The sequence below is a fragment of the Nycticebus coucang genome, chromosome 4, assembly GCF_027406575.1.
Source record: "Nycticebus coucang isolate mNycCou1 chromosome 4, mNycCou1.pri, whole genome shotgun sequence".
NCBI classification, from domain to species: Eukaryota; Metazoa; Chordata; class Mammalia; order Primates; family Lorisidae; genus Nycticebus; species Nycticebus coucang.
Window position 1 is genome coordinate 38,526,029 of NC_069783.1, and position 22,281 is coordinate 38,548,309.

Genomic DNA, 22,281 nt, shown 5'->3' on the forward strand with positions numbered 1-22,281 from the left:
ATAATAGAATCCAAAAATGAATAAACCAAAAAAAAAAATCCAAAAGGTAATAAATACTCTACAAAAATAGAGTGAGATATTACAAGATAATTGCAGGACCACTTCACATTTGGTGGTTAGAAAAGACCTCTTTGAAGGTGTCATTTCAGAAGAGATAGAAATGAAGACAAACAGCCAGTCTTGTGTAAGTGAAGGGAAAAAGCATGCTAGATAGCTAGTGAAACCCTGAGCAAGGAGCCAACTTGGTTCATGGAGGATAGAAATTAGGCTGGTAGGTGCAAAAACCAGTGGGCCAGGAGGAAAACAGAATGGAAATACAGATAGGAGCCCAATCACATAGATCTTTTGGAAGTCAGAATAATGCTTTTGCAGTTTATCTTAAGTGAAATAAGATTGTGGTCATATTTACATCTTAAAGTGATCTTTAGCTGGGAGACTGGTAGGAGGCTACTGTAGGAGTCTGGGTGGGAGAGAATGAATGGCTGTGTAGACCAGGGTGGTGGCTGCGGAAAGACAGCTAAGTGGGCCTGATCGTGCTTTATAGGAAGGATCTGAAGGACTTGCAAATGGATAGATTGGGGGGAGGAGGAAAAAGCAGCCAAGGATACCAGGGTGGATTATGATACTGTTTTCCGGAGAAAGGCCAGATCTGGAAAGAATAGGTTAGATGGAATAGGGCCTTTGGCCAGTAGGAATCGGCAGTTCTGTTTTGAATATAGTAACTCTGAGCTGCAGATTACACATCCAGCATCAATATAGGAAAGGCAGTTACTATATGGATCTAGCACTCAGGGGAAAGTTGAGGCTGGAGCTATACATCTGGCTATCATTGGCACACAGGTGACAATTAAACCATGGGGACTGATGTCCAGGAAGTGAGTATGGACCAGAAGGAAAAGAGGGATGGAGACCAGTCTCCGGCTTACTCCAATATTTAAAAGTAGGAATAGGTTGTTAGAGAAGCCTCTTCCTCCAGACAGATAGGTTTGAAGAATGATGATTCAGGATAAAAAGGCCCTTCCCGTACTGATAGATATGTCTTCAAGCTCCTGAAGGTGTCGAAGATGGAGGGTGAGAGATGACCTTTATGAGGAGATGAACTTTATGAGTCCTTCTCTGCCAGTTGATCACAATGAGAATTTTAAACCAGCTGGTAAGAGAAAGAAGCTCCATCTCACTCAAAAAATCTTAAGCCTTTTCCCATACATTTTGAACAGTGTGCTAAAAAATACTTTTAATGGGATATGCAGATATTAAATCCTGCCTTGCGGCACGAGGGCTAGCAGGTGGGGGTGGGGGGAGGTGCATCGCCCATCTGGCCACACAGTCTAAGGAGCTAAGAGTCTTATGGAGAAGGAGGCAGCAGCACATCAGACACCAGGCAGGAGCCCTTCTATTTTAGGAAAGGTGCCAAGATATCAGCTGAGAGAAGCTGGACCCCAGGACCAATGCTGATTGATGGTAGGCTGCAAGTGAAGACAATCAGTTTTCTTTCTTCTTCTTCTGCCTATAGCAACTGGGCTTTGTCATCCAGAAACAATAGCATCATTTTCATTTTTAGAAGTCAAAGGCTGTAATAAAGCATGCTCTGAATCTTCAGGGTGGAAGAACAAAGTCAGAAATATTATGTTCATCTAGCATATTGTTCAATTCTCAGAGCTTTGTTTGGAAAAAAATAGTCTTTTTATATAGAGATGATTATCTGAGATTACCTGAGAATATATTGGTTGGGGAGCATGCTGCACAGTTAATATTGCAGCAATTACAGAATTCTTCCAATAATAGAGCAAAGAAATCTGTACCCCAATGGGAAGCATTTCCGGCAGTGTAGGGAAACCATTTCTAAAACGAATGATTCTGCTGTATTCTTCCCAAAGTGGTTTTCTTACCTCTTGACGTCTCCACCTGGGTTCTGCATTGGCTTTAAGTGTCAGAGCAAGTGACTCCCCTAACATTAAGGTCTGCTATAATCCACATTTCACGTAACAGGGGAAAAAGTGGATTTTAATCATATGGGTGCCACAATTTTCTTTTTTTTTTTTTTTTTTTTTTTGTAGAGACAGAGTCCCACTTTATGGCCCTCGGTAGAGTGCCGTGGCCTCACGCAGCTCACAGCAATCTCCAACTCCTGGGCTTAAGCGATTCTCTTGCCTCAGCCTCCCGAGCAGCTGGGACTACAGGCGCCCGCCACAACGCCCGGCTATTTTTTGGTTGCAGTTTGGCCGGGGCCGGGTTTGAACCCGCCACCCTCGGTATATGGGGCCGGCGCCTTACCGACTGAGCCACAGGCGCCGCCCGGGTGCCACAATTTTCAAGAGCTTATTAAAACAAGAGATACCAAGATACATTTGGACAGACTCGCAGTTAGATAAAGGAGTCAGTTGGTGTTTTTTGCAGAAGAGGCATTGGGGAATAAGAAAATACTTCCAGGAATGAGAAATTTGATCTCTTCAGAGAATTTCCTACATCAAATGAGGATTTAATGCAGGAAAAGTATCTTTTATCCTTTTGAAAAGAAGAAATGCATTTGATAGGATAAACTTCTGCCTTTCCAGAATGACAGGCTGATGTTGGATAACTGTCAGAAGAGGCCTACTTTTGCCTTTATTATCATAATTTGCACATATTCTCCTTAGGGGTTAAACCCACGGCCAAGAGTGTGTGCCAACTTGAACACCATTTGATACAGTGACTTAAGCCTTAGGAAAAGTGGACCCCAAAATATAATTTCCTGTGCTGATCTCAGATAGAAGCAATGGACAGCCATGATATTTAGTTCCTTTGGTTTTATATATATTCTCTAAACAAAACAATTTAAGATACGGATTTTTTTTTTTTTTTAAAATAAAACAGGGTCTTGCTATGTCTCCCTAGTAGGATGCAATGGCATGAGCTTAACTCACAGCAACCTCAAACTCCTGGGCTCAAGTGACCCTCCTGCCTCAGTCTCCTAAGTAGCCAGTAGTTTTCTTTTTTTTTTTTTAATTTTTCTATTTTTAGTAGAGAAAAGTTCTCACTCTTGCTCAGGCTGGTCTTGAACTCCTGACTTCAAGCAATTCTCCTGCTTCAGACTCCCCAAGTGCTAGGATTACAGGAGTGAGCCACCATGCCTGGCCCTAAGATATGAATATTTTAACTTTTTCCTCCTCTCTTATAAATTTCTGTTAAATTTTGGAAAAAAATTCAGAGCAAAGACCAAACATGGAACTGTTGGGACACAGGTGGGCTTGAGGGGGGGCCTGCTGTCTGCTGAGGATCAACTGGGGACTTGGAATAGCTTGCTCACTGAGGTGGGAGGAAAGGTGCTCTCTGAGATTGCTGCCCCTGCCCCCATTTCCTCAGCAGGACACTAAAACCACACAGGGCCTCTAACTTGGAGCCCCCTAGTGGGTGGATAACACCATGTGACCAGTATAAATCTGGACACTTGTTCATGGTCACTCAGGGTAACTCAGGGTAAGGGATAAAGTATTCAGATGTATACTGGTCACCTAATCCTAAATTATTCAACATAAACGATAATCATGAGAGCTACTGTTTAATTAAATTCCTTCTGTGTCCCGGATGCTTTACTAGATGCACCATTTATGGGTGTTTTGTCCAAGCCTTTCCACAATTATGCATGTTAAGGATCGTTGTCCCTGTTTGACAAATGAAGAAATTAAGACTTGGGAAGGTGAAGTAATGACCACACTCACCAAGGTGGTGGCTGTCTGAAGAACAGCTTGTGAATCCCAGTGGAAAGAAGTACATGACTTAAACTGTAATTGCTCTCAGCTTAAATGGAAAGCCAAGGCTGCCAAGGATGGCAAGTTTTCATAGAAACCATGGTGTCCATCTGAGGGCTAAGGTAAGGCAGGACAATGGGCAGTGAATCGCACAGTGTCAGAGCTACGTTTGCTCCAAGTCCTGGCTTTTTTGCAATGCTTGTCCTTGGCCTGCTATGCCGTAGAGAACACTAGCCTTCTTGCTCAAAGTTAAGGCTGCATGTCTTCCAAGATGCCAACTAGAACTGGGAGTAGGTCCAGAATTTCATGTACAGAAAAGTCTGGCACGCACCAGAACAACTTGTGAGCCATAACCCACATTTCTGGTCCCTCTCCCTAGATCTTCCTAATGTTGATGGTGGGTCTCAGGCTTTTGCATTTTTTAACAAGCTCCTAGGTAATGCAGGTAACCACCAAAGTTTAAAAATTACAGCTGTCAATATTATGTTTGGGGAGATGACGCCTTACTCAGGAATCCGAGTAAACATAATAAACTCCTGTTGCAGCTGGGGAGAATAATTCACTTTATACAGAAAGCATCAAGGGATGTGTCCGTGAAATGTATACTCCATCCACTCACTTTTATCAGCATTACTTTTTTCTGTCCTGACCAATGTTTTTTTCTATTTACTTCCATTAATATTGGGGTCAAGAGAATATTTTATCACGTTTCTAGTAAGCATATTATCTCAGCTACCCAAATGCTACAAGCTTCCTGGAAATCATGTGAAACTTATGACTACAAAGACAATTCCGTATTTTTGTTTTGTCTTTTTGAAAGTGCTTATTGTAATGGGAAGCTGATCTGAAAATCTGTCCATCAAACCCATCTGCTCCCTCCATACAGGCCACAGAGACCCCCTGGGAATGCTTTCTGCCATCACAGTGAGACTGACCAGCTTTCTAAACTTGAGACATGACATGACAATGTTCTGGCGGTGACATTATCTGTGTCTTTGGGCTATGAGCCTTACACAGCCCTGTAGGAAAGAAAAAGTCAAGAAGGCAAACGAACGTCAGCTTCTGGGGGGGTCAGATAGGGACACATTAACTACCTGGCACTGACGTTCCCAGTGCGACGAACACGACTGCGGTCACAGAATCTTTCAGGCCAATGGTGCAGCCAAAGTGCGAAGCCAGGTCTCCGATGAAAGCTGTCAGGACGCCGATCATGAGGATGGAGACGATGAAACACGCCCAGCCGTTCCAGTACTCTGTAGGGGGCACGAAGGCGAAGAGAACCTTCCAGAACACCGTCAGAAAGTGCATCACGTAATCGAAACAGGAGGGCAGCTTTTCCTCCCCACATTCATCATCATCGTCATCTTCCCCTAAAGAGAAAAGTATGAAGCACATTTCATTAACATCTGTGCGGCCAGGGTCGTCTTCTCTCCCAATCTCTCCTTCCCAGACCTGTCATCCCTCCACTCCGAGTGACGGGCAGCTGCCAAAGGTGAGTGAAGCTTAGAGCTTTCCAATTTGTTCTAAAGCTACTGAGATACTTCCTCACTGTGGCCCAGGGGCCGGTGGTAAAAACCTAACTCCTACCCAGTCTGTGGACATGCAATCAACACCCCCCTTTTACGTTCATATCACCTCTCCTGAGATTTGTCACTTCAGATAAATGGAAAGGATTTCTTCCGAAAGGCAGGAAATTCCTGGGCTAGGCTGAGAAAGAAGCCTCTTTTGAAGGACAACTATAAACTGAGTTCTACCAGGGCTCTCTCCTTCCAGCTTAACGTCCAGCTCTGGGGTTCACAGTTACATAATCACCTATAGGACAACATTCAAACAAAGTCTGTAATCACAGGTCTGGGTCTTGTATCTTTCATCAGCTTCATCACCTTCCTGCAACTATTTCAAACTCAAACTTTAGAATTATTTGCAAAATACTTATATATGCTCAATGAAATTATTTGCATTTTTCCAACTGTACCATTTTCTCCTAGTTTTGTATGTCCGAACTAAGTCTACTTGCTATGTCCCAATCCTTCCATCCTTATATCCTCCACTTGTCTTTTTTTGTAATTTCAGATTAAAATGAGGGTACATTTTAATTTTTGCATTTGTTAGGTGAAGTCCAAGTTGTACTTGAGTCCTTCACCCAGGGAGTGGGCTGTAAACCCTAACATCGTCCCCACTCCGTGAGAGTTAACCAACCCCCTCTCTCCTCTCTCTGTTCTCTCTCCTGTCCCTTCTTTCCCAGTTGAAATGAATTATGTTTTTCTCTCCTATGGGCATGTGGGTAACATATTAGTATTGAGCACGTTGCTTTTTCATTCATGTGATACTTTATTAAGGAGAATGTGAACATTTGCACTAGAATGTTCATCATAGCCCACTTGTCTTTTAAAACTTGCTCCCTCTGTAAGCTCTCTCTGCCTTCCCCAAACAGAGCTGGGAACTCCTTCTCAGGGCTTCCACAGCCCCCAACCCTTATAATTCTCCATCAGCCCTTCTCAAAGTATGCTTCCTGCACCAGCAGTACAGGAAACTTGTTAGAAATGCAAGTTCTTAGCCTCACTGAATCAGCGCTGAAGAGGGGAAGGGCAGCAGTCTGGATATGCTATGCTTGAGACTGAGAACCACGAATCTAAATTCTATCTGGGTATCCATTCACTTCTCGCTCCTCTCGAGTTGACTGAGTGATTCTAGGGCAGAGATTCATTTCTTTTTATGTCCCTAGTGTGTGGTACTGTAGACAATCTCTGTTTGCTGAGTTCTTGGTCTCAGAGTTGAAGAATGAACCCACAGACCACATAAATAAGTGACAGGACAGGATTTATTGAAAGATAAAAGATAGATAGCTAAGGAAGCCTCCATGTGGTGAAGGGGGCACCCGAGTGGGTTTAGGGGTTTATCTACTTCTTTTCTGATCCTGTGAGCAGGAGATTTTGGGGAGATGGAATGTATGTCTGGAATATGTCAGAACACTTGGCACCAAGGCTTTGGGACTAAGTTAATATCAAAACTGCCATAGTGTGGAGGGAAGACGTTAATTTCAAAACTGCCACAATGCAGAGCAATGCAGTTGGTGCTTTAGGCTAGCTCTTCTCTGCCCTGGGAGAGGCCGCAGGGTGTTCCCTGCTCTGGAAGGGGCAGCCCAGATGAGATACTGGTCACGGTGCTTTTTATGAGCTTGTTTGTGTCCAGAGAATGTGGCCTACAAAGGGCCTGTTTGTGCTTAGCGATGGGGTCTGTGATGAGATTGATTTCCAAGCTCACCCAGGCCTAGAAAATGTAGGGCCCCTGTGCAAGTCTGAGTGGGGGAACACGGTATCAGTACCATCTCCAGTATGTGTGTTAAAGTGCTTAAGTGCTCATTAAATGAAAGTATGCATGCTGCATACATTTCTACTGACTTCACAGAGCAATGTAATTACAGGATAAATATATATATTACAGATAACAATTTCTATCAGTGCACAAAGAAATGCCCACAGCTTGCACAAGGAAAGGCACAAAGCTTGCTATTAGGAACCAGGAAATCAATACTATTATTCTATTATTTTAAAATGGAGATTTCACTTATGATGTGACAATAATTCTCATTCATATGTTTTAAAATCAGGATATTCAATGTCCACTTTTCTTGAAGTGGAAGTGAATTCACGTGCTTTGTCACCACTTTGGAAAGAAGAACATCTCCTTGAAGATGCTGCTCACCCACTCCAACCTTGTCGCCAGCATCTACTCGGCTTGGCCGACTCAGTGCAGCTGGAAGCAGCTGGGGCTGTGACTTTCCAGCTGACGATGTGATCTGGTATTGCCACATGGAGAGGCAGTGTGTGCTTCCCCGGAGATACTACCTGGTGGGGAGGTCATCTGGTGCAGATCATCATTGGAAAAACCCTCCCTAAGCACAGGATATTTGCAGGAAAAGTGCCTCTCACAAAATGCAAAAAGAGGAATTTCTGGATTTGTCATCTATGGTTTTAGAGAAAGAGAAGAAATAGCCTGCTCTTCCATGAACACATGCTCAGAATTATTATGAAAATAGACTTTGGGGATATGCACAGAAAAAGCCCCATCTTGGAAGCTTTGGATACACTGTTGTGAGAAGCCCCCAGCAGATGAAGGGACTTGCCTTTGGGGACCACCTTGGTGCCAGGTCACCTGATCCAACTCAAACTTGTTTGAGTTTCCTTCAGTGTTCAGACCGTAGGTTTATTACATCTTTATAATATCAACCTTTCTTTGCAGAAGATAATTTTTAATAAAAGCACCTGTTACAATGAATGGACAACAAACACATGGAAAATGCTCAGTTTCTAACCATCAGAGAAATGCAAATCAAAACCACTCTGAGGCTCAGTACCTGTGGCTCAAGTGGTTAAGACGCCAGCTATATACACTGAGCTAGCAGGTTCGCGTCTAGCCTCGCCCGGGGCCCGCCAAACAACAGTGATGGCTGCAACCAAAAAATAGCTGGGTGTGGTGGCAGGCGCCTGTAGTCCCAGCTACTTGGGAGGCGGAGGCAGGAGAATCGCTTGAGCCCAGGAGTTGGAGGTTGCTGTGATACCACAGCACTCTACCCAGGGCAACAGCTTGAGGCTCTGTCTCAAAATAAACAAACAAGCAAGCAAACAAACAAACAAAAAAACCACTCTGAGATGTCACCTAATTCCAGTGAGATTAGCAACATCACAAAATTCCAAATGTGCAGATGCTGGTGTGGATGTGGAGAGAAGGGAACACTTCTACACTGCTGGGGGGATTGAAAACTAATACAACCTTCATGGAAAGAAGTATGGAGAATTCTTAAAGATCTAAAAGTCCACCTTCCATTTGATCCTGCAATTCTATTACTAGGTATCTACCCAGAAGAACAAAAATCAAAAAGATAACAAGGAAGATTTGCACCAGAACATTTACTGCAGCTCAATTCATAGTTGCTATGTCATGGAAACAACCCAAGTGCCCATCAACCCATGAATAGATTAACAAACTGTGGTGTATGTACATCATGGAGTATTACTCAGCTATAAGAAAAGATGGAGACTTTATATCTTCTGTATTTACCTGGACAGATTTGAAACACATTCTTCTTAGTAAAATATCTCAAGAATGGGAAAAAAAATCCAATGTACTCAATTCTAATTTGAAACCAATATATAAACAACTACATACTCACATGAATAACAAAACACAAATATTGTCTAGTAAGGGGAAGGGGAGGGAAGGGGGGAGGACGGTGGGCAAGTGGTGACATCTCTCCTAATGTGGTGCATAATGTGGGGGTGTTCAGCACCCCTCCTGGGTGAGGGGCTCAACTGCAACTTGAACTTTACCTTAGAATCAAAGACAGTGTAATCTAAAAATTTGTACCCTCATATTATTTTGAAAGAAAAAAAGCACCTGTTATAAGCTGCTTTGTGTCTCCCCCCCCAATTCATATGTTGAAGGCCTAAGCTCAGACTGTGACCTTATTTGGACATAGAACCTGTGAAAAGGTAATTAAGGTAAATGAGGTCAGTAGGGTGGGCCTCAGTCCAGTAGGCCTGGTGTCCTTTTAAAAAGAGGCAATGAGAACACAGAGAGACACCATGGATGTGTGTTCACAAAGCACAGACCACGTGATGACCCAAGGAAAAGACAGACATTTGCAAGTCAAGGAGATAGAGGCCTCAGAGAAACAAGACCTGTCAACACCTTAGACTTCCAACATCCAGAATGGTGAGAAAATAAATTTCTGTTGTTTAGGCTGCCCAGTCTGTAGTAGTTGTTTTGGCAGCCCTGGCTATTGAACATAGCAGCCCTTTGGAGTCTCCTGTGTCATGGCATGTAGACGTGGGAACCACCATTCAACGTTTCCACTGTTTCCTTCTTACTTGTTTCCTTATACTACATTTCTTCTTTTTCCTTCTTGGATTTTTCTCCCCACTTGTCTTTTGCCCTTTCGCTTTAGTTCCAGGTAGAACGTAATGTGAGAGCTACAATATTCCAGGCTATTTAAGGAGAGAGGGAGAAGCCTGCTAGTTCTTCAGCACCTCCTCAGCCTCCTCTCCTCCCCACCCCCCATTCCAAGGGGGACTGTGTGCATGGACCCAGGAAAGTTCAGAAAAAGCACCGCAATTTCTGGTGAATTTCTAATTTTGTATCAGATCCTTTTTAGTTTCCGTATTTGTGGATATTTTATAACTTCACAGAGCATATGATTAAAATAGTTTAGAAAACATTAAATTTTAATTAGTTATTCATAGAAACCGACTATTCTGCCTCTGATTCTCCACAAAATTACTTAATAGGGGGTGTCTAATCTCATATTTTCAAGATGAACAAGAAAACAAATAAGGAAGCTTCTCAGAAGAAACGACACACCAATCCAGAGTAGATATATTTGTCTTCAAGATGGAAATAATAATACCTTTCCCACGAGAGTTATGTGCAGGAATAATGAGATCATCTTTGCAAAATGTCTGAGACTATTTCAAGATAATATTATCATGGTTCATCATTATTTCCCTTCACTTAGGATTGTTACTGGGTTTCCCTCTTATTATTTAATTGCTTATGCAAAATGCTGGGTCCTCAGGTTACACTCGAGTTTTTAAAAACACAATTTAATCTTGCCTTCTGAAACTAGCTTTATGATCACATGATCAGTTAAGGCAAAACAAGTGTGTGTGGTGGGGAGAGACAGAGAAATAAAAAGAGAGATGGAGAGAGAGAGACTGAAGATTCCTCCTGTCATAGGCTTCTAGCATCACAAACAATCTTAAGCATTTAATGCTTAAGTCTGGAATGGGAGGCCCATCTGTTTTATAGCATTTGAAAGTAGAAGTGGCTCCATCCTTTTCCTTGGAATCTCACTGCTCCTTATAAATTTTAATCCCCAACTCAGATGTCATTTAAATATTAAAAATGGCCACAGCCTGCCATGCATGATGCACAATTTTCCTGAGCTGGGGAAGGACAAAGAAATGTTATGTTCATCCATCACCATCTGCACCCTACTTAAAAGTCAGCTCCTTGCAAAAAACATTGGAATATTAAAAAAAAAAGAAAAACTTAGGAACATATTTTATGTGACACCAAGATGATAGTAATCTGCCGGTTCCGTGGTTCTGGATGTGTGCCAGCTCTGGGTTACTGGAGGCTGTGTAATTCTTTCAAGTCAGTCCTTGTGTTAGCAAAGAAACTGGTTGGTGGGTTTGCTTTTATAGGATCCCAAGTAAATTGCTTTTATCTCAGAATCCTTCTTTTGAGCTTTATGGATTCTACTAATGGAAAAATAGCAAAGAAGCTATATTCAATTAATCCCCCCCACAGCTTTTTAAATGGCTTTCTAGATACATTTTGGACTTCCTAAATGTAACTTACAAAAAAAAAAAAAAGACAAACCATTACGAGTGCAGGTAGTGGAGAGGGCGTCCTTTCATCTATTGAGGAGCAGAATTTGCACTGCCCCTGCCCCAGAGCAGGAGAACAACGGCATCACCAGCACAACTGACCCTTAAAGGCGACATCTGGGCTTGGCACTTGCAGATAACCTATGTTATAAAGTAAACCAGTGTTTGCTTACAGCCTTCGCTAGGTGTTCACAGTTTGGCCCCAGGGAGAGCTTTGAGAGCCATGAAAAGAAACTGCTGGGTTGTGATGGACTCTCAGGTTAGAAGACTAAAGCCAATTTCTAGTTCTGACAACTTGTTTTGGAGCAAGACACTTCAACTTCCTGAGTCTCAGTTCCTTACTTTTCAAATGGGTTTCCTAACTCCCACGTGGCAGCTGCTGTGAGGACCAGAAGAGGAAATAAAGTCCTTAGAAAACCGTAACCCCCTTAACAGATAAATGTGCCATATTTCATTATTGTTATTTGTCACACATAACCTGAATATCCTGATTCACTGAATTGATATTCTATTCCAATGAGCCATTATCACTAGTTTCCCCGAGGAGCATAATTTTAAGAAAAGAAAGGAAGACAGAGGGAGGGACCATGGTGTGCTGTCTACCCAGTGACAAGCACGGAGCTAAGTTCTTCCACACTCCTGACCTTATTGCATCCTTACAATGACCCTGCAAGGTAGGCATTATTAATCCTGTTGTACATATTAAGAACCTGAAGTTCAGAGTTTTAAATGACTTTAAAAAATAACCATACAGTTGGTAAGTTGGGATTTGCTGAGTTGGGATTTGCTCCAACTGCCCAGGGAATGTTTTACTACATCTGATGCCTTATTGAGGGAAGTTGAAGAGTTTAGCCTCTATCATACTGATTTAAAGTTTGAATCTCAGAATTCTTTTAATTCCTGGTGCTATATAGTTATGATGCTGCCCTTCTTAGGAATATGAAAAGACATACCATCAGTATATTCATATTCTAATACTTTCTAAATAAATATATATATATATATTTTTTTTTCCAGAACCACCTATTTTCTTTTTGAAACCCGAAAGACTAAGTAAACATGGGAAACAGGACAGTCAGGTAAAGGGAACACATCATAGTTGTGATCACTTTGGTATAGTCATTTTTTTTGAGACCGAGTCTTGCTGTGTTGCCTGGGCTTGAGTGTGGTGGTGTGACCACAGCTCACTGCAGCCTCAAACTCCTGGGTTCAAGTGATCTCCTGGCTCAGCCTCTAGCATACCTGGAACTTCAGGTACGCACTGCCATAGCCAGTTATTTTTATTACTATTTTTAAGAGCCAGGCTCTTGCTGTGTTGCCCAGGCTGGTCTTGAACTCCCAAGGCCAAGTGATTCTCTTACATCAACCTCCCAAAATTCTAGGATTATAGGCATGAGCCACTGTACCTGTGCTAATTTAAACATTTTTTAAAATAAATTTTATTGTGCATATTTGAACTTCACGACATGATATTATGATATTCACACAGATAGTAAAATGGTTATTACAGTAAAACAGATTCACATATCTGTTGTCTCACATACGTACTTTTTCTGTGACAAGAGCAGCTATAAACGATTTTTAAAAATCTCTAATATAATAGAATACAATTTTATTAACTTTAATCCTCTTGTTGCAAATATGATCTCTAAAGTCGTCCATCCTACATATCTGCTATTTTGTGTCCTTTGACCCTTTATCTCTCCATGTACTTCCTCCCTGACGGTGTAACACAGTGACTACTGTCTATTCTCCACCTTTGGGTATTGGAGCTCTTTTACGAGAGTCCTTATACATACGTATATATAAATAAAACATCGTCAAAATTATCATTTCTTTGCAACTTGCTATACAGTAATTACAAATCAAGTTCTACTCTCCTGTTGTTCATCTTTCCATTTTGTTTTCAAAGGTTCTGACAGAATCATAAAATGCAAACGATGAAAGAAACCTTAGTAATCAGCTAATTCAGCTCTTCTCTTTTTAAGAAAAACTCCCCCTGAGAACTGTGATTCAAAAGCGCAATTTTTATTCCCTGGTTTCTTCTGCCTGTGTCTGTCTATGGGTGTGTTTTTGTGGGGAGGAGGTGGCTAACCTGTAAGGGCTCGAGTTAAACACAGTGGCTTTATCGCGTTGCTCAGTAATCTAAACTTCTTTCTTTCTCTTTCCTCTCTTATGTGACTGTTATCTTATTTCTAGTAAGACAGTATCATCTCTTCCCACTCTTAATGGTTTCTATATGCCACTAAATTTAGTAACCCTAAGATTTATTCTCAAACACAAATTTATTTCTTGTTCTGGATTTTGGAGAAGTGCAATAAACACTTTCCTATAATCTAGTTGGTGGGAAGTACATACTCTCTGATGCAAAGTAGTTAATGTCAACCACTTTCTTCCAAATATACTGAAAGACACTTCCTTGTCTGAGATGTCTCAAAACACAATTTCCTCAAATTTCTAGATCTCTGAGTTTCCAAAGCATGTGCACACACACACACACATACACACACCCCACAAGCATTTGCTTCCATCAGCTGAAAAACAAGTAGATATTAGAATATATCTGAACTTAAGGCTTTAGGAGGGTCTCAGAGCTTACTAAGCTCAACCCCCTGCTTAAGGTGAATGCCTTTAAATTTTCTCTGCCAAATGTTCACCTGTGTAATTTGGGTACTCATGAGCTAACATGTAGGTTCAGCAGCTCTGGTGGTCGGCTTAGGAGGTGAGGTCCCACTCACTTGTCCACATCCTGTCCCCTAGGCCATAAGGGAGTAAGTCTGACCCTGCTCCACAGACATTCCTGCAGGCATGCGAGGCTGGCAACTTTCACAGAACCCTCAGTGTTTGCTCCAAGTTCCTTGGTCAGGCAGGTCATGCTCCCCCTGGTCCCCTCTTAGCTGGCCACATCCATGTCCTTTAAAATACGGTGCTTAGAGCTGAATACAACTCCAAAGGGCACCTAATTCATTTGCAGAAGGAAGGTCTTTCCCCTTTCTATTCCAGACACATGAACCTGCACTGTGGGTTTCTAGTGGCCACAGAGCACAGTGGCACACATTACCTTACTCACACCTGCACATCAACAACAACTCAGTGTCAAATCCACTTCTAGGGCACGGCTTCCACTTCTCATGCTAGTATAACTGATTATTAGGGTTACAAAACTATGATCTTTCTCATCCGTCATTATCAGGCTCTTTAAGAGAAATAATGACTCACTTTCTTTACAGTCCATGACAACTTTGTCATTAAAAAACTCCAAAATCTATACCTTGACATAATTCCAGCTTTTCTAAGAACTTGTCTTTTTGAATCCTTCTTATGTATTTGAACTGTTTAAAAGTCCTTTGGTGTGGCCAGTTGCCCTTGGGAAACTGTCCTGCTGTTGGAAGCTGGTCTTGCTGCCCTAGCCCCATGCAGCCCAAGGCACGAGACAAGGCCTAGTGTTATACTAAGAGGCCTTTCTTCACTAGCTAGTAAAGATCAGAATCGGTGGAGAGACGCCATGCCTAGAATCTACTGTACCTGGGCACCCACACACATAGTAAGCTCTGATTTACTCCTAGAGACCCCACTGGTCTCTGGTTTTCATTCTTCTGCTCTTGATCAATGCATTGGATATTAATACCATTGTGCATGCAATTTAAATTCCAGATTGCTACAGATTTGTCACTTGAACTACTGACCTGTTCTTGGAATGGAGAGGACAATATAGAGGCCCTATTAACCTTCCCCACCTCCTAGTCCCTCCTACTCACCACCCTGTCCTGTAGGGCCAGTGCTCATTCTTGGGGGAGGGAGGTTGAGCTGGGCGATGTGTAACAATATTGAAAAGGGACTGAAGAGGGCAACTCTGTCTCTATGAATAACTCTCATTCCTGTCTGATAAATAAACCTCTAGATGACATTACCCACAGAGAACAGAATGCTTACCAGTCTAAGCAATTATGGACTTTGTTAGGGTGGTTAACATAGCACAAGAGATATTCAGTGTGACAGAAATATTTCTCAGGAAATGTAGCCACTGTCAAAATGAGAAAGAGATTCACTAAGGAGTTATAGCGCCACACAGGTTTGATTATTAGCAAAATGAGTCAGTTTAAAGCTGAAAATTGACTGTCTTAGCCTCTCTCTCTTTTAAAGACTTCTTCTATGTGAATTGAGGACTTCTAAATAATTACATCTTGACATAATTAGTCACGTGTATTTTTGCTCCAAGCTTTTTTTTTTTTAATTAACTCGATGTCACAGAAAGCATCTTGAAATTCAGAGTGTTCTCTTACTTTTTATTAATTGTCAGATTGAAAGAATTCCAGGCTTCTGAAATACAGAAACATATTCCCCGCAGACTTGAGCACCTAAGAAATGAAACTTCATCAAGTAGAACTGATACTCAGCAAGTGCAGATGCCTCCTGCTAGTTTAGAGGGTTTAGTTACAGTGGGTAGTAAGTAGGTGGGCACACCAGGTTCCAAGACTGGCCTGAGGGCTCTAATAACACTTTGTAAATATCAGCAGCTGTGTCTAAATTAGCCTCCTGCAGTGTGGGAAGCTGAGCCTTAGAGGAACTGTTTGGGCAGTGCAAACTCTGTAATTTTCAACAAATAAATCAATGTTGTGTCCTAGAAAATGTTAAAATTTATAGAAAGGGTGGATATGTACCACATGCAGGGGGCATAAACACTGCCCTAGAATCCCTTAAGATAACATTGTGGGGAAGGTATAAATTCAGGGTCGCTCACTGAGCATTACCTTCAAGTATATGGGTGAACATGGACATATCACTTATTTGTCATCTTCCCTGGAGCCTGCTGAAGTCAGTTTTTCTTTCCTCCATTTTAGAGATGAAGAATCCAAGGCTCAGGGAATTTATGTGATGTACTTATGAGATCTACAACTCTTTCCACCACTTCACGATACTTACTAGACCACCTGTTTCCATAGAGAAAAATCTCTGTGGTTTGTGTAGCAAAAATGCATTCAGCTAAAACCTGAGCTCACTTGGTACTGTTTTGTGAAAAGGGTAATAGGGAAATAACCATCTTCTTTAAATTAACCCTCTGTGTATGACATATAAAATATTGAATTGTTCTTTCAGAGTATGAGTATCTGGCTCTACTTTATTCCCTAGAATTTGATTTCTTTTAAATTTTTTTGGGGAAAATCTTCAGTTAGTGGTTTTTTCAGGCTCTGTTGGGATTTTCCTCATTTGGATGGCAAACATCTATTTCTCTGGATAGCAAATAGGAACGGGTGTGGCCCTTCATTCAGCAAAGACAACAGGCCTCTCCTGTGGCTGTTGGCCTCATCCCAGGAGCACCTAAAGGAGCTTTGGTCATGAAGTTTTTAGGCTGATTGGCCAGCAAAGTGGTTATACACGTCGAGTAAGACTCTATCACAGCCTCGGTTTGCATAATCCAAAGGAGATGCAAACCTTGCTTGTTCAGTGCCACCCTCAATTGCCGACCCTGCTGGGGTTTTTAATAAAATCCCAGTGAACAGGGCCCTTCTCTGATAACAAGGAAACGCCCATGATCTAACTGGTTCTTGGGCACCTTACAGATTCGCTGTGTGCCTCAATTCCTCTTATGGGAAAAGGGCAGAGCTAAGTTAGCCAAACCAATGCACTCTTCTGTGCTATTGAAAAGATAATTGAGATTTTAAAAGAGAAGATATGTGAACAAATATGATAATTTCATACACAGCTATGGCCCATGAAGTCGGATGACTGAGTGGTTGAGAAACCCCTCTGAGGAGGTGACGTGTGAACTATGACCTTCCTGAGGAGATGCAGGCAGACAGGGAAGACACAGCTTGTGCGTGACAGTGTGAGGAGGAGGAGTAAGTCTGGGAGGCACCAGTGTGACAAGATGGAGAGAGATGAACCCAGGTGGAATCTGAGCCCAGGGCTCGGAGTGTCATCCCCATTTTGTTCCCTCATTTCTGGTAAATGGGTTCACGAACATGCACGGGGTGGCTGTGAGGCTTGTGTGCACCTAAGCACCCGCTCCCCAGAGCTGAGCTCCCTCACCCATTCAGCTCCGCCCAGGAGTTGGCCTAGGGAAGGTTCAGTCTTTCCTCTGCCTAATCCTCAACCATCCCTGAGAAGCCCACTGGTCATTACATAACACCAGGGGGCAGACACAGAACTTCTGGGGGTTAAGGAACCATTTCTACAACTGCAAAAGAAAAGTGGAGCCGTGCTGTGGGGAGCTCTCACACAGGCTCTGTGTGACCTTGGAGGAAACTTCCCCTTTCTGGTCTTAGGTTCTTACCTATGAAAAAATAAAAGGGGGAAGGCTGGAAGAGCTGATTGGTAAGCTCCATTCTAGCTGTGCCAGGATTCTATGCTCTAACACACTGGTTCTCAACCTGTGGGTTGCGACCCCTTTCTAACAATGAAACTACATTGCAGCATTAGGAAGGTTGAGAACCACTGCTTCAACAGGACACCAGACATAACACCCAGGCAGACCTGCCCAGGCCAATGCAATGCAGGGGTGAAACATAGGTGGGGTGTGTGTATCAAAGCTGATCCAGGCAACTAGCTTTTCATGGCAGCAGCTGCAAGGACAAGGTCTTTATCAACTGAACAGTGAGAATTAATGCTGCAAGTCACTTTTACATGGCTCCACTCTGTCTGTGGGGAGTGTGTGGGCGTGTGTGGGGGATGGGTGGCTATTTTCCTATCCTTCCACTCCGGATTACACTAAGATATCCCTCCCACCCCCATCGCAGTATACAAAGGCTCCTGGCTGGGGATGAAAAGTCCCCCTGCCCTATGCATTGATTTGTAAGCAACCACTAAAAACTGTATCCACACGGCAGCAGCCCACACCAACAAAAGAGCTCCTGGATTCGGGGCTAGTGCATTGTCTGCAGAGCTCAGCCACTGCCTCTCCAGACAAAGCTGCATTCGAGACGTGACTCCAGCCTTACAAACAAGAGCGCTGAATCATTCCGGAACCCTTGAAGCTGGTGTTTTCCTCAAGATTTTGTAATAAGCAATTTAAGAGGAAAAACAGCCCAACAAGCCAATATTCTTTTCAGAAATATCAGCTAAGCATATCCAGGGGTGAAAAAATAATTGCTCTTTTCTCCTGCCCTCTGACACCCGCACTCCCGTGTGACTGGCCTTCCTCCTTTTGGAACTAGGGGCTGAGCAGACCTGATTCCACATTTTATTCTGCTGCCACGGACATGTTAAAATTGATAGATATCCTAGATTTGCTTTGCCTATTTACTAGTACGGCCTTAAAATATTGCCCATAAATAGTTTCTCTCTGGAACATACTCCCAGTCTCTTTTTCACCCATGCCCTGTACTTTTCCTCTTAGGAACACAATTAAATAAAAGTATAAAGTTCCAGTAAGACTATTTAAGAACCCTGACATACAATATTTAAAATGTGTATTTCATGCTCACAGATATATTTGTTTTATGTGTACAAATACATGAACGTACCTAGGTATGTGTCACCTGTATATACGGGTTTTTATATAGGAATTGCATGACTCAAGCTCCCTTTGAAACACGGCGTGTGTCTGTGTGAGAGTATGTATGTATTTGCATAGATAATTTTTCTAGATCAGACACAGAAGTATGATGGAGTGAAAACAGGTTTTGAATCCAGTTACATGTGGATGAGAAAACATTAATTCACACATACATGGATTCATTCTGTATTCAACCTAGACTTAGCATTGCCAAGCACCGTCTCAGGTGTTAGAGAGATAGTAATGACCAAGACAGAGTCGCTGTTTAAAATATATATTTCTTGAATTTAGAGTCTCCTACTTCTAAGAGGGCTTGAGCAGATCTATACCTATTAATAGAGCATAAGATAGTTTAAGATAAAATAGGGCAAAAATGTCTGAAGAAAGCAGAAATACAGGATACTTTTAAACACTGGTGTTGAGTGAATTTTGTACATTTAGACAAAAGACTTCACTAAGCTTTCTAATCGCCAAAGCAAATTAGAAAACATTGCATTACATGGTTATAATTTTCTAATTACAGAGGTAATAGAAACTAATTTTCTGGGGGGGATAAACCTCTTTTCTTTGAGATTAAGTAGAAATTTATCATGGTTTCTTTAAAGTATAACGAGTGACATCATGAATAATAACAAAGGTTTTTTTCAAAAGATAGAAAACTACTTTTTAAATGTTATACTTTAAAGTTAAAATTACAACTAAATTATCCTCCAGTAAGGGTGGTTTTGAAAGAGGCTCTGATAAGTCAGATTTACATTCTGATATCCTATTCAAAGCAAGTAAGAACAGCTACTGAATTTACTTGATGTGACCATTCAACAGTGTAGCTTAATCATCACATATCTTAAATGAGGTTTCGCCAAGTCAGTGATGTAATTACACAGGGTTCTATCACGTATTTGAATGCAGATATTCCATCTTGATTAAAGTAAGAACCCCAAATCTCAAATAGCAATATGGTGGAAAGCAAGTTGACCTTTTATCTATTAAAATGAAGGGTCCTTTAAGGGACAGGGATGCTTTAGTATTTCCATGCCCCAAAGACGACTCACAGGGTCATCTTTCCCTGGTGAGGTAAGAGGACTTGTCCAGAGCCACACAATCAGCTGGTAGCTCTTTGACCATTTGACTCAACTATCCAGAGAAACCAGAGATGCCAACATGCAGTGTTTAAAAAAAAATTAAACACATTGTCAACATATTATATTTACTCTCTATCGCAAACAACGCGATATCTTAGTTATAAAATGAAAGAAGGAATAGGAGGAGCCAAGTTGCTGAGCAACAGCATTGCTCATGTTTTCTGTCCAAGTTTCACATAATTACTATGCAGCCTTTGTTCCTATTTGCTCAGACATGCCAGTAATTCTTGTAAGTATGAAAAAGATCTACCTAGACAACTAATAATATTACAGGGAAAGATCAGGAGCTTGGGTGAAAGGCTGGGCATTGATTCCATTTTGTTTCAGAGGACCTCATGCAATTTTTAGCAGCAGATATAAAAACAATTCCTAGATCACAAAAACTATTTGGAAGTCCTTCTGGGTTCTTAATGATGGGATCTAACCTCAACTTTCTAGGAAATCCAGTGACTGATCCTGCCCTGACCTTTCAGGATTGACTCTTTTCTTTCTGCTCTTTCCGCACCTCTGTTCTAGGCTTGTACACTCACGCTCAAACCCTCAGCTTTCCCATGTATAACCAACATTAACAAACTTGTTAACGTCATACCTTTGTCCTGTATTAACCAATCTGACATGTGACTATTTAAGACCTGAAAGAAAGTCGTAGGTGGTACATCTAAGATTAAGCTGAAAGCTTGCTGGCGTTAGACTCACAGAGATGGGGTTCCTATTCCAGGTAGCCCCTTGCTAAATGTGTGACTCTAGACAACTCTGGGCTTCAGTGGCTGCAGTTGCAAACTTAGGACAAAAACTACATAGGTCAGAGTATAGCTGTGAGGAACAGAAATAATGCAGGCAAAATACTGCCCAAGTAGCAGACAGCCCCAAAATGCTAACATTATTTAAGCAAAAAGTGGGCCTAAATTTCATACATAAGCCTTTGACAAACTTTCTGAAAGGTCATTGTATCCACTTTTTCTCATGAAACTAGCACCCTTTTTTTTCATAACTCTCAGTCAGTTTGTGATTTTAGGCAAAGGATGGTTAAGAATCTTTATAGAATCTTGAATGGATTCTATCTTTATAGAATGGTTAAGAATCTTTATATGAGAACCCCCAATCCTTAACACTCTCTCCATTTCTGGTAGTCTTATAGTCCCACTGAGGTTGTATCAAGCCTGAACCTAGAAAGGTATTTTTTAACTGCTGAAATGGGATTTTCAGATGACCCAGGGTTAACAAATTAAATCATGAGAATGTTCCATGGTAATAACGCTAAATAACAGAGGAGATGCTAGAAAGATTCCTGCTTAGACCAGGTCGACCAGATTGCATAGCAATCCCTTAAAACTCATTCAAGGCACCATTTTTATTGGTTAGGACTTTTGGAGTGGCTCAGTCTTCAGGCTGACATTTATTTATTTCTTATTTTTTTCGTAGAGACAAAGTCTCACTTTCTCGCCCTCAGTAGATGCCATGGCATCACACAGCTCACAGCAACCTCCAACTCTTGAGCTTAGGGGATTCTCTTGCCTCAGCCTCCCAAGTAGCTGGGACTACAGGCGCCCGCCACAACGCCTGGCTATTTTTTGTTTTGTTGTTGTTGTTGTAATTTGGCCGGGGCTGGGTTTGAACCCGCCACCCTTGGTATATGGGGTTGGCACCCTACCCAGAGCACTAATCTACAGAGCACGCATGGATGAAGGACCCAAACTGAACCAGTCTCCGTACTGGTCGGGTATGATTGGCAGACCACGCCTTCCACTTCTTTACGCAGTGGAAGTTGGCTCATTGTAATTAACTGTGATCTGTATTGAGTATGGACAGGCGGCCTGTGTGCACCAGCCTGCCTCAGGTTGAACGTTGTCTCTTGTACTGTGGAAGATTCCACCGGCACTCCTGAGGTCCAATTATGGAACAGGAAGAAAACTAGATACTTACAAATCTTTATAATTTTACTTATTTTTCTTTGAGGCTATATTTTGACTGTCCACTCATTGCTGTCTTATAGGAACACAGATGTGGTATGCATGCTTTTTCTGCTGACTATTTTATTTAGACAAGCCAGGTGCATGGGAGGGGGATGCTTTTCCATCAGGTGGCCATGAAGCATGTCACCAGGGATGCTGTAGGACCATAATGGTCCTTGACAAAGCTCCCAAATTTCAATGTCGGATGGTATCTTAAAGCTAGCCTAGTCCGACTCTTTCATTCTCCGGATGATGAAATTAAAATTCAGAAAAGTTACTTTGCCAAGGTTATACAGTTGATAAGAGACAGAACCAAGGCAACAAGGTGTTTTTTTCTGGTCACTCTCGAGTGTTCCTTCATTCTGAAGATGTGAATGGGTGCTACATCTGACATGCACATGAATATCTACATCACAATAAACAAGATTTTTCAGCATCATCTTTAGTGCTGGGTATAAAATTATGATGTAAAGGAGAGTGTAGTGTGCAGACTTTCTTCAAAGAATGTTACAGGTTGGTATGCAGGAGAAGCCCAGGGCTGCACCTAGGAAAACAAACACTTCCCGCTCTTCT

General features: G+C 41.9%; 1 protein-coding gene across 10 annotated transcripts in view; it reads right to left on the reverse strand.

Moving 5' to 3' along the window:
* SLC8A1 (solute carrier family 8 member A1) overlaps positions 1-22,281 on the reverse strand; it is a 340,789-nt gene that overhangs the window by 22,862 nt on the left and 295,646 nt on the right. For all 10 annotated transcript variants that reach the window (XM_053589064.1, XM_053589062.1, XM_053589070.1 and 7 more), the window contains one exon: positions 4,823-5,098. In XM_053589064.1, coding sequence (XP_053445039.1) covers positions 4,823-5,098 — 276 coding nt within the window. The remainder of the gene's footprint in view (positions 1-4,822; positions 5,099-22,281) is intronic.